Below are 17,535 nucleotides of genomic sequence, written 5' to 3'. Positions count from 1 at the left end.
ACCAATTCCTCCATTTGATCTTAGAAACAATACTTTCTATGATAATATTTCCCAGGCCAGTGCCATAGTCTTCAGCAGCTGGCCTCCCCGCCAACCAAAAAAATCAGCATACAGAGCATACTAGCTTTGAACAATAGCAGACAGTTGCAAAAAAGGAGTGTCACAACAACTTTCCACTAAAGCTTTCAAACAACATTAAAAGAACAATGGCTACAGTAGACAGATTCTTAGGGAAAATCAAAGATGAAAGGACATGAATTAAGGAATAAGAAATAAATGCCTTTCCTGAAAGATGAACCCTCATGATATTTTATCAATGTGTTATAATTAATTAATAATAAGCCTTGGTGAGAACACATATTACTTTTAAAAATAAGAGTATGATTGAAGTAGCTATACCTGATCAAGGCACAATGTACACCACCATGAGAAAAACAAAACATTTTTTAACTAAGTTCAATCTTGGAAGAAGAAACAATGAACCTGTCTTTGAAAGTGAATGTTAGATGTATTTTTAAAATATTTTACCTGATTTAAGTAATTTAGGCACTTTTCAAGACACCAAAGGCAACAAATGCAAGATTTCAGCACACATCGAGCACAAGCATTTTCCTGGAAAGGATGAAAAATTGAAATAATTAAAGGCCAAAGAATCAAACCATCATACAGAATATTGCTAATGTTAGAAAAATAAAAATTAAAAAAAAAATCACAATTCATGCTTCAAAGCCTCCACACTCACCCTTTGTTACCTCAAAATGTAATGGCTGAATTATATTTAATCAGTTGAATTCAACATTGACTTAGTAACCTATTGCATATAAGACAGAGTAAAGTGTATAAAACCAACAAGGAGCTTATGATCTGGTAGGAGAAAGAAAAAAGTGCTAAACATAACAAAGGTTAGAATCAGAATACAATACAGATACTAGCGCTATGGGAGTGGAGAAGAGAGAGAGAGAGAGAGAAGACTTCACTAGGGAGGTGAGAGGAGTCAGGGAAGGTTTCCAGGAGGCGGTGGCATTTGAGCTAAGCTATGCTGAAATGCATGTTATTTCCACAGTCAAGGGTAGGGAGGAGGTTCCAAGGAGGAAGGTGTGCGAGTCCACAAAGAGCAAGAGAAGCACAGGACATTTTGGGAAACCAGTGGTTAGACGGATTTTGCCAGAGGGTACAGGGTGCAAGAGTGGGAGACAAGGAGGAAGAAATGGGTGCTACTTGGCAGGATCTCTGAAAAAAACATTCACACTTGGGCTTAACATCACTGGAGCTTTGCTCCATGCAGAAATGAAGTCTGGAACGTGCCCACAGAAAGTCCAGAAACATTTTTTTCCTTACCTTTCCTTTGAGCTGACTGTGAATATACATAAGGATCATTCGTGGAATTTTGACTAATGTGATAATGAAAGATCCTTTTGCCACAGTACCAAGGTGATAACGAATAAGGCGATTCACTGATGCCAGAATAGGTGTAAATGGCAAATTCCTTTTATCCCTATTTTAAAAGTGACCAAAAAAAAGACAATTAAAGGCTAGACCAGGCTGGAAACCCAGAGATGGTTTAGAATCCAATTCAGTGAAAAATTAGTTCATTTTTTCTTTTTCTAGCTCTATGACAAAATGACAAAGTAATACAAATGCCACAGATGTACCATATAAAATTAATGTTTCATTTCTCTATGGTAGTTTCACAGGGTTCTTATGCTCTAATACTTTAAGTTAAATAAAACTGTGCTTTGACCAATCTTATTAGTAAATAATTGTGGGGTTAATTGTACAGTCAGATGATGGAACTTAAAAAGACAGTCTATCTAGATCTGGCACCTCATTCTAACAGAAAACTATGAAGTCTACACTGTATATTCAGCTCTGAAGTTAGGAAAGGAAGTCACAATACTTGTTCTGATCCATAGAAATTAAAAAAGACTTGGTGTCCTTTTGATGGAGTTTTATATAAAGCAAAAGTATATAAGATACCACAATGAGATTTATTCTTCTGCTAATTTAATTTATATTATGACCTGTCGTTCTAATTTTTTGAGAAAGTTACAGAAGAGTATAAAAAATGAAATAACAACCTCCCATTTTCCTACTTTGCAGAATTATCAATTAAACGTTTTGTCATATTCACTTCCAATTACTTTTCAAAGAAATGGAAGTCTTACCAGCCTCCGTTCCATTTCCTTCAGGCACAATCATTTAGATGATCTTAAGTTTTCTTTTCTTTTTTTTTTTTTTAAAGTATAACTGACCTACAACACTGTGTTAGTTCTAGATACATAACACAGTGATTCAATAATTCTACACAGCACAAAAGGATCACCACAGTAAGTCTAGGTACCCTCTGTCACCATACAAGTTATTATAATATTGCTGACCGTATTCCCCATGCTATGCTCTTCATCCCTGTGATGCGCTTATTTTGTACCTGGAGGTCTGCATCTCTTCATCTCCCTCACCTATTTCACTCATCCCCCTCTTACCCCCCTCTCCCCTCTGGCAACCACCTGATTGTTCTCTGTATCTATGAGTCTGTTTCTGTTTTGTTATGTCTGTTCATCTGCTTTGTATTTTGGATTCCACATACAAGTGAAATTCTATGTTATTTGTCTTTCTCCGTCTGACTTCTTTCACTTAGCATAATACCCTCTAGGTCCATCCATGTTGGTGCAAATTAAGTTTTCCGACATGTATAAATTCTTACCTAGTAAAATAGTAGGTCACCACAGCTCCCGCCACAGTCATCTGCTGACACGCCAGAATAAACTCACTGATCCAAATCAGGCCCACCAAATGATACCACCACATGTACTGCAGAGGCCCAGAAACTCTGAACTCCACAAAGCCTTGGTCATTCTGAACAGCACTGCCTAGGAAAATACCAAGGAAGGAAAGAAGCATATAAAGTGTAAACCAATAAATATGGCTATTAAATGTAGGAGACTAATCTGATTTCCAACAATATGCCCTACCCCCAAACCACTGACTTTATGATCACAGTGCTATTTCATTAAGGGACAAAAATAATTACCACTTTAAAAGTTGTGAAGCCAAACACTGTACAACTGAGCACTTTGTTTTCCTCAAAGGCATATATACAGTTTTTAAAAGTCGTTCTATTTGAATATAGTTCTTACCACACTATCAGTTACTTAGTTTAGGCATGACTTTTCAAACACTTCAGTGTTTTTTCAGAGGTTATTACTTGTCCAATAATTATAGACCTAAATTATTAGCCAGGTATAGAAATTAATTTTATTGTCCATTGGTGATGGTGTGCTGAATGGCCAGAGAACTTACATATAAGCTTACTATCCTTACACCCTCCTCATAATTAATTTCATTTAGACATAACCTTCGATAATAAGTATGGCGACAAGCAGCTCTGAGAGTCTTGACTATGAACTGTATCATCATTAGCTCTACCTAGTTTCAGGTCATTTCCAAACTAGGAAGTCCCAAGGAAGCAAGTTGACCTTTGGCCATAACTAGGGTTGGAGGCAACTCCAGAGCGCCACTGGATTCATTAGTTCCTCTTAGAATGGATCCAGATGTCTGAGTCAGTACAGGAGCTTACTTCAAATCCACCACCATCTCAAAACAAAACTAGGATGTGATTTCAGGCCCTACCTGGTTTAGACTCACTGTGCTAGGATGATCTAAAAATCACAAACAGGGAATGTGTTATTGAGAGCCATAACCACTGCTGGTTCTGATGGAGATTAGACCTTGGTCCATAAATGTCTTAAGAATGACATCTCTCTGATGTCTTAAAGTATTTTGATGCAAATCAGATTCATCACTAAAAGAAAGAAGCAACATGTTTTCTTACCAGCAGTGCCAAGAAAAAGAAGTGTCATGATCCAGTACACCCAAAATAGGACCAGAGCAAAGAAAGTCCAAAAGGGTTGGAAGACTAGCAGTGGCAAGTGAATGAAGACCTTGCCGGCCACATGGAACAAGGCGATGGTGAGAGCAACCCGTTTGCGCATAACCAGCATTATCAGGAACAAGATAACCTGTACGGAGAGAAAGGAGGGAAAGGTTCTAGCTGCTGTTTTCAGCAGTAAAAACAGAAACTAAACAACGGTGGAAAATTTTAACATAACCCTTCACTTCTAAATGGGAAAGCATCGTTCTTCAAATCTCAATGATTCGTGGTCTGTATCTCTCTTGCAGCATTTATCATTTTAAATTATATATTGAAAATGTCCTTTAAAACTAAACATAGAAGGATTTCTCAGTTTATTAATACATCCTTGAATTCTTCTACTTTTTCCACTCATTACAAATCAAAACGTGTTGTTTGTCGTCAGGATGAGACTCTTAATTTGTTTGAACAGATACATGCTTGTCATTCTGAAAACAGGGAAGTCCACATGCCGTGACTACAAAAGCAGAGAGACATGTACCTCATCTCCCTTCCTGGACCTAGAGCACCTTAAGAGCAGGGTCCTTGTTAAATTTGCCCTTTATCACCCCCAACTCTGCCCTGGCACCTGGCGCAGAGAAGTGTACTTGAAAGATGATTAGCAAATATTTGTACAATGATAGCAAACAAATATCTTTTGGCACCAACAGTTTTATGGTGACTTTATTTTTTATTTCTAATGCTCAATGAAAAGCCTGGGATTGCTCCAAGAAGTGGACTGAGATTTTTTTCCCCTTTTTTCAGAGAGGAGATGAACCAAGGATAGGAATATAGATAATTTAACCAAATGTTAATTAATAATTTTACTGTATCGTGGCTGGGCGGCACAGTTCACCTGTATTTCTGAAATAATGTTGCTAAAAGTTTAAAAGAAAAAAATGGGAAAATAATTAGTGACTAAGTAAATGGAATGGCACGACATGGCTTATCGAGCAGTTCTGCTCAGTGGTAGAGCGCATGCTTAGCATGCACAAGGTACTGGGTTCAACCCCAATACCTCCATTAAAAAAATAAACTTAATTACCCTCCCCCTTAAGAAAAAAAGACAGTGCAGAACAAAATGTCACATCAGATAGCATTTATCAATTAGGGAAACCTTCTGAAGACTTTTGAGTATGTCATACACTCTGGGCAGAGATTTTCCCTAACAGGGATCAGGGTTTGGCATGTAATAGCTAGGAGTGAGTTTCTGCTTCCTTAAGTGATCTGTAAATAAAAACATAAACCTGAAAGATACGCCTAGGCCTGTGCTCACCGTGAACACTGTAGCTGAAATGGCATAGATGAGGAGGGCCCGCAGATTGTCCTCAGCTATCTGAAGCTGTTCAGGGATAACTGCTTCTTTGGGAGACCGTCTTTGCTTTGCATACAGCCACCACAGTACACCTGTGCCACCTGGAGGCAAAAAACAATTGTTTTTGCAATAATTAGCACAAGAAAGTGTGTAACATAAACCTTCCATTTTCCGGACCCTCCTTATACACCACCATGGACTAATGCAGCAACAACCCATTTGGCTGGAGGTGCGTGGCTGTAACTCTTTCCCAGCGTAAGGGGAACTCCAGTTACTCCACTATCATCTTCCACATTAGGCACTTATAAATCTTTCAGTGTATCAAATAAATTTCCTTCAATTGTATTTCTTATTGTTTATTTTTATTATTTTTTAATGTTTACTTTAAGTTTTTATCTTTATTTATTATTACTGTTTATTGTTTATTGATTATTATAAGCTGAGAGAGAGCCAGCAAGGACAGATGCACCTTAGAGGAACTGGTCACAAAGAGAGCCTCAGAGCCTGTTTAAGTTAGGCCTGTAGGAAGCAGGGAAGGGTCACAGAAGTCAGTAATGAAGTTGAAGAAGAGAAAGATCTCCTCTGTTGTACTCATCACAGTAACCCCAGTGCCTAGTGCTGACACACTCATGCAGCTGAGGAAGTATCTGTACAATGAGTAAATGAAGATCAAAAGAGTAGTTCCCACCAAAGGTAGGAACAAAGACAGGAAATCTTTGATAGCTTGAAAGCAGTGAGTGCTAGGGATGGGGATTTTTATCTCCATCACTGGTTCAGAGATTCTGAGATCCAGACTGAAGGGGGAGGTCCACCTGCCTCCATGTAAGAGAGCTGCATCAGATGCTTTTATTCAGTCCATTCAGCAGACACTCTGAATGCCTCCAGCATCCACTGTTCTAGGTGCTGAGGATAGAGCGGTGAACAAAACCAAGCCCCCACCTTCATCTCTTATGGAGCGTATATAGTAATGGGGAAACAAAAAAATAAGGAAACAAGTAAAAACACTGTATATTAATCAAAACTATGACGAGGTATCACCTCACACCAGCCAGAATGGCCATCATTCAAAAGTCCACAAATGACAAATGCTGGAGAGGCTGTGGAGAAAAGGGAACCCTCCCACACTGCTGGTGGGAATGCAGTTTGGTGCAGCCACTGTGGAAAACAGTATGGAGATTCCTCAAAAGACTAGGAATAGACTTACCATATGACCCAGGAATCCCGCTCCTGGGCATATATCCAGAAGGAACCCTACTTCAGAAAGACACCAGCACCCCAATGTTCATAGCAGAACTATTTACAATAGCCAAGACATGGAAACAGCCTAAATGTCCATCAACAGATGACTGGATAAAGAAGATGTGGTATATTTATGCAATGGAATACTATTCAGCCATAAAAACAACAACATAACACCATTTGCAGCAACATGGATGTCCCTGGAGAATGTCATTCTAAGTGAAGTAAGCCAGAAAGAGAAAGAAAAATACCATATGAGATTGCTCATATGTGGAATCTAAAAAAAAAAAAAAAGAAGAAAAGAAAAAGAAGAAAAGAAAAAGAAGATAAATACAAAGCAGAAACAGACTCATAGACATAGAATACAAACTTGTGGTTGCCAAGGGGGCGGGGGGTGGAAAGGGACAGACTGGGATTTCAAAATGTAGAACAGATAAACAAGATTATACTGTACAGCACAGGGAAATATATACAAGATCTTGTGGTAGCTCATAGTGAAAAAAAAAATGTGACAATGAATATATGTATGTTCATGTATAACTGAAAAATTGTGCTCTACCCTGTAATTTGACACAACATTGTAAAATGACTATAACTCAATAAAAAAATGTTAAAAAAAAATAAGGAAACAAGTAAAAACATTGTATATTAAGTCTAAGGAAAAAAAAAAGCTGCCTAGTAAGGGGGATAGAAAGTGCTGGGGTTGGGAAGGTGGTACAAGTTTATATAAGCTAGGCAGGCAGGGCCTCCCTGGGGTGAGGTGACATGTGAGCAAAAGAATCAAAGACAAGGAGAAAGCAGTCTATGAAACTACCTAAGGAAAAGAGTGTTCCAGGCAAGAGGTAATAGCAAGATGTAAGATGCTGAGTTGGGGCCATGCCTGGCAGGAGAGAAAGGAGGAGGCCACTGGGGCTACAGCAATGAGCAACAGGGAAAGTGTAAGAGATGTGAGCAGAGGAGGAGCTGGGCACCAGATCATACAGCAAAGTTTTGTAGGGCTGGTGAGGAAACGGAAGATTCAGAGTAGAGAGCTGTACACACAGGTGGACAAGATAGATGCCTGGGAGATAAGCAACTGGTCTGAAATCTGTGTAAATCAGCCTGACCGCCATCTGCACTCAAGTCAAGAGTGAATATTGTCAAAGGGAATTCCAGCTTTACCTGTTGGCAAACATTAAGCATGAATTTTTCTTGTTGAACATGAGTAAACACATCAAAACAACCATGAGTTTATGAAAAACATTTCAGAGAAAAGGAAATACTATTTCCATTTTGGAATCTTGACAGTATAAGAAAACTGTTTGGAAAACTGTTTAATATCCTCAAAAAATGGAATAAAATATGCTCTCTACAAACAAAAATAAAAAGTTGAAAGAAAGGCTGAAACTCATGAAAAATATAATGAGATAATAGTGATGGCATCAAGGAGGAGATTGCTCACAACACCCACAGTAGGTTTCATGTATTAAACATTTAAATTTGTGCCAGGAATTAGCACAAACAGACATGACCATATTTAATCACAACACTGTTAGGTGGGTATTATTAGCTCCACTTTACAAATGATGAAATTGAAATTTAGGGAAGTTCAGTAGCATGCCAAATACCACATACTGGGTACGTGGCAGAGCTGGGATTCAAATCTACTTTTACTGTAAAAGTTATCTGTCTGTTATGAGCTGAATGTTTGCATCTCCTCAAAACCCATATATTGAAATCCTAGTCCCGGATGCAACAGTATTTGGAGGTGGGGCCTCTGAAGGTGATTAGGTCGTAAGAGTGGAGCCTCCGTGAATGGGAGTAGTGCCCCTATAAAGGAGACCTCGGAGAGCTCCTTCCCCCACCCAGCCCTGTGATGACGCAGCAATCAGATGGCTGGAACCAGGAAGCTGGCCTTCACCAGACAGCAAATCTGCTGGTGCCCTATCTTGGACTTCCCAGCCTCCAGAACTGTGAGTAAAAAGATGGAGTATGTCAATAATATTTTAACTTTAATAAAAACCTGAATAAAAAAACTCTGACTATTTAATAAGAGCTAAAAAGTGGGAGTGGGCGGAAGGGAGTAGGGTTGACAATGAAGAAAGTTTTATGCTAAATTTAAAGGAGGGAGGGGAAAACTCAACAAATATCGTTTCATTTCAGCCTTTACTAATTACAGGATTCTAGATTAAATAATATTTTCTGAAAATGTATAGGTTACTAACTGCAGAAATAAAAATAAAATGTATACCATTCAAAGCAAGGGTGAAAATTCTTATATTTCTGTTCTCTACCACAGAAGTAGTTAGGTATCACAATTATAATTAGTAGGGGGAAATTTTTTAAAGGCAATAAACACAGAAAACCCAGAAGTTTTCATCAGAAACACTAAAACAAAAACAGAAAATAGAATGTCAAAAGACAGAAAAATGAGTAATAAAATTTTTAAACACATACACAAAGTTATCTTGCCAGGAAAATTTTTCAACCAGAAAGAACTTCAACAACTTAATGGTTGAGTCAGTCCTTAAAAAAGTGGAAGATAAAAGGAAAGGGTCCCTTCACTTGCAAGGAGGGAGCACGGGAAGAATCAAGTGAAAATTCCAGAGCAAGAAGCAGAACAGAGCCTCAATTGACTCCTTTTCTCTTGGGCTCTTTCCCCCAAAACTGACACGGACAGAAAAATGTTAGCCGCCCCCAACCCTGACACCCTTTAAAAAATAATTCCACTTGCTTTTATTCCAAAAGCCACTTACCTTGCCATTTTATGTGATTTAGTGATCTCACAGTGAACGAACTTAAATGTAATCCATTTACCAGTCTTTACAGTTTATAAGCAAAAAGAAAATTATTTAAAATAGCCAAAGTAGTTCCGAATTGAGGCATTGTTAAAAGCAAACTTTAACTCTCCATTCTAATTACTACAAAACAAAGGAAAAACAGCTTACCAAGAGAACCCAGGATGACCAGAATTGTTAAGATCCACACAAGTATTCTTGATATATACCTGATTATCACCATCAAAATCATGGACAGAACTGTAGGGAAGATAAACAGAGAACACACAGAATATCATTTGAAAACAATGGAAAATAAAAAGTGAAATTCTCTTTCAATTGTTTTCTCCTAGGAAAATAATTTGTTGCTATTGACAAGTTCATGACCCCAATTTAGGTGAAAAGGAAACTGGCTGCTTGTACTTGACTTTGGTACTTCTGCCACTTGAACAGCATCACGTGAAACCAAACCACGTAACTGTGGGTTTATAAACGACAGAAAAGAATACAGGCAAATGGACATGGTGACTCAAAAACAGCACAGAACTGTTGTGGATTCACCACGGGAAGACATCAGAACTTGCATGCAAACATATACGCCAACACACAAAGTGTAGAAAATGACATGCCATGGTGGTGACCAGAAATATTACCACAGGTAGACAGAGATCGGTTAAATTAGGTGCTACACTTCCTTTAGTCATTTATGCATTTCAGGACCGATTTTGATGTTCAATCAACAAGCTAGATGGTATTTATCTTTCTTTGGTTGTTTCTCCTGTAAAACTCTAAGAGATGGTCTGACTCTATAGAGCAATATTCTGGAGCCAAAATTCCTCTGACCTTACTTCTCAACTGGGGTCAGGGGTCCTGATAGAGAAGCTCTTCAAAAAGGAGCAAAGCTTAGTCTGAGTTAGTTAGCCAACTCCTCTACCCATCCCAAGCTAAATTCCAACATGCCAAAATCTTGAGTGAAAATCTCAAACTGAGATTCAGCCCTTGCATGGGGAAATTCATTTCTGAAATCATAATTTGTTCATTTTTAATTATCCAAAGTCTCATTTCATAAACAAATGAATAAAGATCTTAAACCTCAAAAGAGAACCATTCTAATAAAAAATGGAATTCCAATGGCTTAACAACATTATTAGCATTACTTTTAGGTTTGGATTTTTTCCTTGATTAAAGTATTCAACTAGTTCAGAAACCAAATAATTTTTATATAAAGCTAGACTAACAGTCAAGTTTCCTTGGGTCACTTGCAAAGTCAAATAAATGGTTGGGATCTGTGACTAGGTAACATTATTAAGGTACTCACATTTGCAATAAATGTACGGGAACCAAAAACAGATGGGAGCGTTTCAAATATCACAGAAATAGCTTTTCATATGGACAGCATTATTTCAACTGAGTCAAGTACTACCTAAGCAAAAAGAAAATACTCTCTAATGACAAGACAGAAATACAGCTAGTCTTCTCAATGACTATAATTGGTGTTAACAGGCATTAAATACTCATTTTACTTATATAATGAAATAGTTGTTTGGTTTCTATCACAGTTTACTTCTCCCAACTAAAAAAAGTCTGTAAATTCTGATATGGCTGCATATAGTTCTAGGATAATACAGGGAGTTTACATCTTGAAAATAACATTTATTTGATTTTATTTATTTTATTATCTATTTATTGACCAAAAAATTCAACAGCTAGCAAGTGGAGATTTCTTAATTTTTTCCAGCAATACAGTGATATTGTAAATTGTAGCAATGAAAAAAAAATTACATAATCCAAAAGTAATATTATCAGAAATCTGTGTTCTATATGTGGCCTCTTCTTATAAGCAAGTAAGCCTTTTGGAATCATAATGAAAAACAAAGAGGTCTTGTTTCATTAAAAGAAGCCTCCTATTACCACATTAAAGGTTATTATGACTTAGTAACCGAAGTCTGGGAAAACACTAGTTTTCTCCGATGAGACAAAAAAGAAGGGAAATGAGTTTCAGATATCTCTCTCTATATATATTTTAAATATGTATATATTTATAACTATATATAATCTGAAACAATTATTTTGGCGACGGGAAATTAAGCAATTTACAAGTATCCCCAGCAGTACTCATATTTTGGTTAAAGGACAGAACAGTCTTCTACTGCAGTACTATGCAATAGCTAATAATGAGAAAAACAATTACCTAGTGATAACAAGCAAAGTCCCAATATAATTTCTTTGCTGGTCATTACTCCACTAATCAGCCTGTGTAAGACACTATTGTCACTGACAAAGGTGATCAGGGCCTCTGCAAACTTGGCATAGCAGGAAATGTTCACAGGAGCACAGCGATGGAAGAATGGAATAGGTGCACTGGTGACACAAGAAAAAAAAAATCAGAAAAAAAATTACTCCTACTTAATATAAATGCCACATCAAACACACAAATGAAAGGTGAATATGACTGCAATACACTCCACCCTCCACACATCATATGGGAGCTAAGAGCTGTGAGCCTAATGCTATGAAGATGACTGTCATGGGGCGTGATGCAAATCTTACCACAAGCCTTACCAAAGAGGGTGGAGTGCATATTCCAACAGAAGACATTACCCGCCCCTTCTGAAAAGAAACACACACACACACACATATACACACACATACACAACTACCAAAAGCAAAACCAAACACTTAAAAAACTCCTCAGCCTACACATCTATTAATCAAGGGGCAGATGACAAAACTTACAAACATATACTTCACTGAACTGAAAATGAATCTTTGCCATAAGCCATTTAAAAATAAAAGACACATGCTTTTGCTTGAAATGTGTCATCATTAATAGAGTATTTCCTCTAGAAGAACACCTTACAAAAACCTTGGATTAAAAAAAGTGTTTGGGGGCACAAGCTTAATAACTCTCAAACAAATTAGTCATACCAAGACATCAACATACAGCATAATATGCAGCTGTTTGAAACAATAGCTATGAATACTAACGTATGGAAAAACTTATCATAGTAAAAGGGAAGAAAAGAACCCCCAAATTTATATCTAATGTGATGATTATATCTCTGTATAAAAGATATATATACATAAGAAGAGAACAGAAAAAATTACAAACAAATGAAAAAACTCTGATTTATTAGGGTCATGGGATTCTAGGCTATTTTCTTTTCTTCTTATATGTTGTTGTTGTTGTTGTTGTTGTTGTTGTTGTTATTATTACTATTATGATGATGATGAGATTATTTGTGCCCCCAAAAGAGGTAATCAATTATATCAGGCTTATACTGACTGCAGCTTTTACTTGTGAAGGAACATAACTATGTATGAACTGTGACATAATATGGTTTGTTATAACACCATTCTATTTTGGCTTCTGAGAAGGTAGTATACATCTAACAAATGAAAGATTTTATGCAAAGCTCTATGAACATGCCCTCAGTCGTAATTTGTTTGGATTCTAAAAGATCCCCTATGTGTGCCCATGCATAAACACATACCTATGTGTGTATTAGGGTAAAATTTAGTCATTACCAACATGAATCCCACATTTCTAGAATTATTTGTAGGACTATCAGTCACAGTTCTAACATAACATTTTGACTGGACTGATATAAGTGTGTTCTCATTCTTGATTGGCACTGTATTTTGGTCAAATGATGAATAAGATTACATGGTTCAGCACCAAATCCCAAGGTTTCTAATTTCAGCAAAGCAACTTTGTATGACTCAGAGCAAAATACTATCTCTGGATCCTTCCTCAAAAAACAGTAAGAACATAAGTGGACTATATGTTGGTTTTCCTTAAATGTTGGTACATGAGCCCCACCGTAAGTAAGAATAAGCAACATCTTCCATGCTGTTAAACTTCGCGGAGCAATAAAATAATATAATTTTAAAGATCTAGCCTTACTTTAGTTAACTGCTTCAGAATAAAATGTATCCAAAAATAATGATGTGACAATATGACTTAAATGTTCATTTAAAAAAATTACCTCTTATGATATGTGCATATATTTGTGTATTCCTCCAAAACGGTGTTGGTTCAAGTTAATACAAAGTTAAGATTTGCTATTTTGTCAGAAACTGCAGAAAGCTAGAGTATTCTGAGTAATGCTTGAATTACAGGTATGTAAGTCATCGGTCTTTGACCAAAAGTGGTTTCACTAATGATTTAAAAAAGATATTAAATTACAGAATACTTTTAAATGAAATAGATTTACTTAGAAATATTACAGGAAAGAATAAAAAAAAAGATTAACTATAAGTTCTTAGTCAACGGAGGCTAATTTGGGACAGACAACTGTGTGGTGACCTACAACAGTTTTTACCCTGATGCTGTCTGGATACTGACCCTGTCAGGTTAGCGTACCTGTCTAAGGACTTCTAACCACATTTTTAACTATAGGCCTGGTTCTCTATCCTTCAAAACTGAAGTCCTCCTCTGCTCCAAGACTATCTACATCTGCATCTGCTTGATCTATCTAACATCTCTGATGTTGTCTCTGTTTAACTCACTTGCCCTCAACCTTGACCACAAAGTACAACCACCTTAAAGATACTGATACACTGTTTTTAATATTCACCAGTTTTCTTGGCCCTGCTCTCCTGTCCTTTTATCCAGTCATGTAACCATGAGTGAACTTTATCTCTGTCCAGAGGTAGCTCCACCTAATAAATCTTCCCATATCCTAACAGCACGTTGATGTATTTTTGTGCTCAGAGAAATACACATCATTTCCAAAAGAGAATGGAATCTAGGACGAAGAAAAGACTGAACTTGGGCTCAAAAGCCTTGGGTGATTCACAGCTGCGTGTCACTTCATATCTCTCTCAGTTCCTCCATCTGCTAGCTGAAAGGGTAGGAGTAAGTCCTTCCTCTGTAAGCCTTTTCACATTAATAATAATAATAATAATAATAATAATAATAATAATAATAATAATAATAATAATAATAATAATAATAATAATAATATCCACCCATAATTTAATGATTCTACATTAATAGAAGCAGGATGCCCAATAGCGTTAGTATTTTTCTGCTTTTCAGACTGCTAATGAGGATAGATGATTTGAAAAGGGTAGGATTATACTCTTAAAATTCTAATCTTTCATTTTAATTTACAAGGAAATGCTGAGTAATATCACCTCTGAACTTGCCCTGTCAAGTCACCTGTATACCATATAAATACTTGGCCAATTAGAAAGAGTACTTTGACAAGGAACCTTCAAAGAAGTGGAGCAAAACCACCACAGTCCCTTACCTTATAATTCAATCTATGTCAGTTAAAAACAAAAAACAAAAACCTGACAGCTCTAAATTGGAAGGTATAAATATAGCACAAGCTGATTAACTATACTGTATAGCTGATGGTCAAAGCCTGCTCTTAGTGGTAAGGAATATCAGAAATAGAAGGCAAACAAAAGAGAATATTTGGACATCGTATCAAAAGTGAAATTAAATACTTAGCTTTCAAGTAAAAAGTACTAGATTCCTTTGTCACTCTTTTTCTCAACTCAACTCTTTCCCAAATAAAAACAACTTGGCTAGCCATGAGTATTTAATACTTGAATTACTTCCTTATTAGAAAAATCTAAGTAACCATGGCATTGAAATGGTTTGTCTCATATTTTACCATTTAAATCCATATGATATAATGAATTTAAGATGAAATGAGTTAGCTGATTTTACATACCTCTTGGAAAATAGTACTTCTGAGAACCTAGTATATGAGATCATTTCTACTTTAGTGCCTAACCTAAGTGACACAATTTGTTGCTTCTCAATTAAGAGGACACACATAAAGAATTCTACTTAGAGTAAGTTTTTCTACCTGCTGAAGCCCACAGAATACTGGATCTTTAAGTCACTGTTGTCCCATTAGGAACTGATGCTGTTTCACATTACTGAAACAACAGTCAACAAGAACAGAATGAATTTATACTGAGTCTTTTAAAGATTTTTTTAAAATTAGCCACTCGTAGGAAAATTGTATCTTACCTTGGCAAACATATTGTCCATTTGCCCTTAAGCCCACACTATCACAGTTAACGAGCTATGATGACAATGCCTAATATCTCTTGTCCATATGCCTTCATGAGAGAAGGCAGAAGTTTTGCGTCTCACACAATTATTTTAAAACTTCAGGTTATAAATAAACAATTACGCATGATCCCTAATTAAAAGTTTTATTTGATAAAGGATAACAATAAAAAGGTTCTGGCAGTATGTCTACAGCACAGCAAAGGCAGAAAATAAGCAATCAAGAATCTAACGGCAACTTGAAGGGATTTTCACATATTTCATTTCTTTTCTCTCTTCTTTCATTCCTATACTCCTTTTTTCTCCCTTCAAACTAACTGTGCTATAGACTTTGTAAGATCTTAAATTCAAATTCCAATTCCCAACAATCAGTTGTGCAGCCTTAGGTAACCCATTTAACCTCTCTTATCTTCTATTTCCTCATGTGTAAACTAGGGACAATATCCTTACAGGCTTTAGTGTTGGTTAAATGAGATAATGCATGTGAGAAACTCAATATGGCGCTCGACACCCAGCAGATGATTTATAAATGTTATTTTACTTTGAATCCACCATTTAAAAAATATGAATAGATAATATTTTTTTCTTGGCTATTAGTTTCTCATTTCCATATCACGTTATTAATCCCCCAACCTAGTATTCTTTCTGGCATCGAAAAGTACCAAAGTAAGTATTTGATGAATAAACTGAATGTATGTAAGTGTTTCTAGTGTTGCAGTTTTCTCTAGCTATACCTAAATATTTAAGCATTTTAAGTATAAGGGCTGGCTACACTCCCTAATGCTACCATGCTTAGCATGTCAGCATAAGAGTTCTCAGTGTGGATACAATATGGTCTTTTCAAGGCATCTGCTTTTCAAATTCAAAAGCTCTTAGGAATAGTAACCATTTGGTAATTATGTAGCACTAGTGTTTTCCTGAAAATTAGTTTACAACTGCTTTTCTCTAAAAGGGACTCTACCTTCAGCTGCAGAAGGTGCCTGGGTACTCAAGAATCTTGGGCGAAAGGGGAAGGCTCTAGAAGTTGAGAGAAATAATACTCCCTAAACCAAATGCCAAGCACAACAATGGCTATTTAACACATATTATCTTATTTAATTCTTACAACAATTCCATGGGAGAGGTAATGATACTGCGTTTTTACATATGAGGAAACTTGGTTTACTGGGAGCTTAGCAGACTTGCTTAAACTGACAAATAGAAAGTGGTAGCAAAGAATTCGGCCCCAGGCCTATCTGGACTCAAAGTTTAGTTCTTTCTGTCCCTCTGCTGTGCTCCCAGAAGGACAGCAAACATGCTGAGGGCCATTTGCCTGCATCACAGGTTTGCCTAGAGCTGGCCTTTTTGTGTATATAAAAAGTCAACCAAAGCATAGTCCCTCTACTGTTTTTAAGGACAGAGATTATTTAGATTTTACTCATCTTTGGAGATATGGTATCTAATACTATGTGTGGAACAGGGTAGTGTCCTAAGTTTTTTATTCAAACAAATTTATTCTTGTTTTCGGATCTTTTCACTTTGCTTGCCAAATACTAGATGATATTTACAAGGTCCTAATTTGCTTTCCTTCTATCAACTGTTTCTTCTCTTTTACTTTCCAACAGGCTGAGTTCAGACAAAAATGATGAGATACTTAGATTGTGAAATACTAAGTTGAGTAAAACACGAGGATCTTTAAATACAGTATAAACGTAGTATTGGTCAGTTTTCAGATGGAATAGGTTCGTCACTGCATCTTGGATTACTGAGACATTAGTGGAAAACCTTGTTAGAAGCCGCATGTGTCCATCTCTAAAATCCAAGCTCCTAATTCTATGTTGTGTCTCCTAGGGAATGCCCCTAGGACACTACATATGAGATGCATGCGTCTGCAGCCAAGATTGGATCACCCAGTATAACCAGGAACATGCAGTCCTTTCAACATGATAGAGTTAGAGGTCAGAGGTGGAGGATGTGCAGTGTGAACTGCTCCCAACCCCACCCTACCCATATTACACAGGAGCAGACCAACTTCATTCTCACACCACAGCCTTCTGGTTATCCTTTTTTAGTATGTTTATGCCTTAAAATAGTGGCTCTATGCTCCAAGTATGCATTTAAAACAGGCTTTAGCAGTTGAGTAGAAAAGAGAACAGAGCTTTTTACATTGATAATATCCTCTAGTCAAAGGACCTCCTTTCTCTACTGTCACAGCTTCCCTAATATTCTCAATTTTCATGAATGGAGTCTCCCAACCTATTAGTCTAAGCCCATAATTTGTAGGTCCCTCTTACTTAGT

At 36.8% G+C, this 17,535-nt stretch overlaps 1 protein-coding gene across 3 annotated transcripts in view; it reads right to left on the bottom strand.

Moving 5' to 3' along the window:
- The window catches only part of SLC44A1 (solute carrier family 44 member 1), a 171,425-nt gene that overhangs the window by 55,265 nt on the left and 98,625 nt on the right, over positions 1-17,535 (bottom strand). For all 3 annotated transcript variants that reach the window (XM_064490367.1, XM_064490366.1, XM_064490365.1), the window contains exons 6-12: positions 11,412-11,581; positions 9,392-9,481; positions 5,187-5,326; positions 3,833-4,019; positions 2,705-2,870; positions 1,339-1,495; positions 529-612 (exon numbers count right to left, since the gene is read on the bottom strand). In XM_064490367.1, coding sequence (XP_064346437.1) covers positions 529-612; positions 1,339-1,495; positions 2,705-2,870; positions 3,833-4,019; positions 5,187-5,326; positions 9,392-9,481; positions 11,412-11,581 — 994 coding nt within the window. The remainder of the gene's footprint in view (positions 1-528; positions 613-1,338; positions 1,496-2,704; positions 2,871-3,832; positions 4,020-5,186; positions 5,327-9,391; positions 9,482-11,411; positions 11,582-17,535) is intronic.

The sequence above is a fragment of the Camelus dromedarius genome, chromosome 10 (assembly GCF_036321535.1).
Source record: "Camelus dromedarius isolate mCamDro1 chromosome 10, mCamDro1.pat, whole genome shotgun sequence".
NCBI classification, from domain to species: domain Eukaryota; kingdom Metazoa; phylum Chordata; class Mammalia; order Artiodactyla; family Camelidae; genus Camelus; species Camelus dromedarius.
This window is presented reverse-complemented; position numbering and strand designations above follow the sequence as displayed.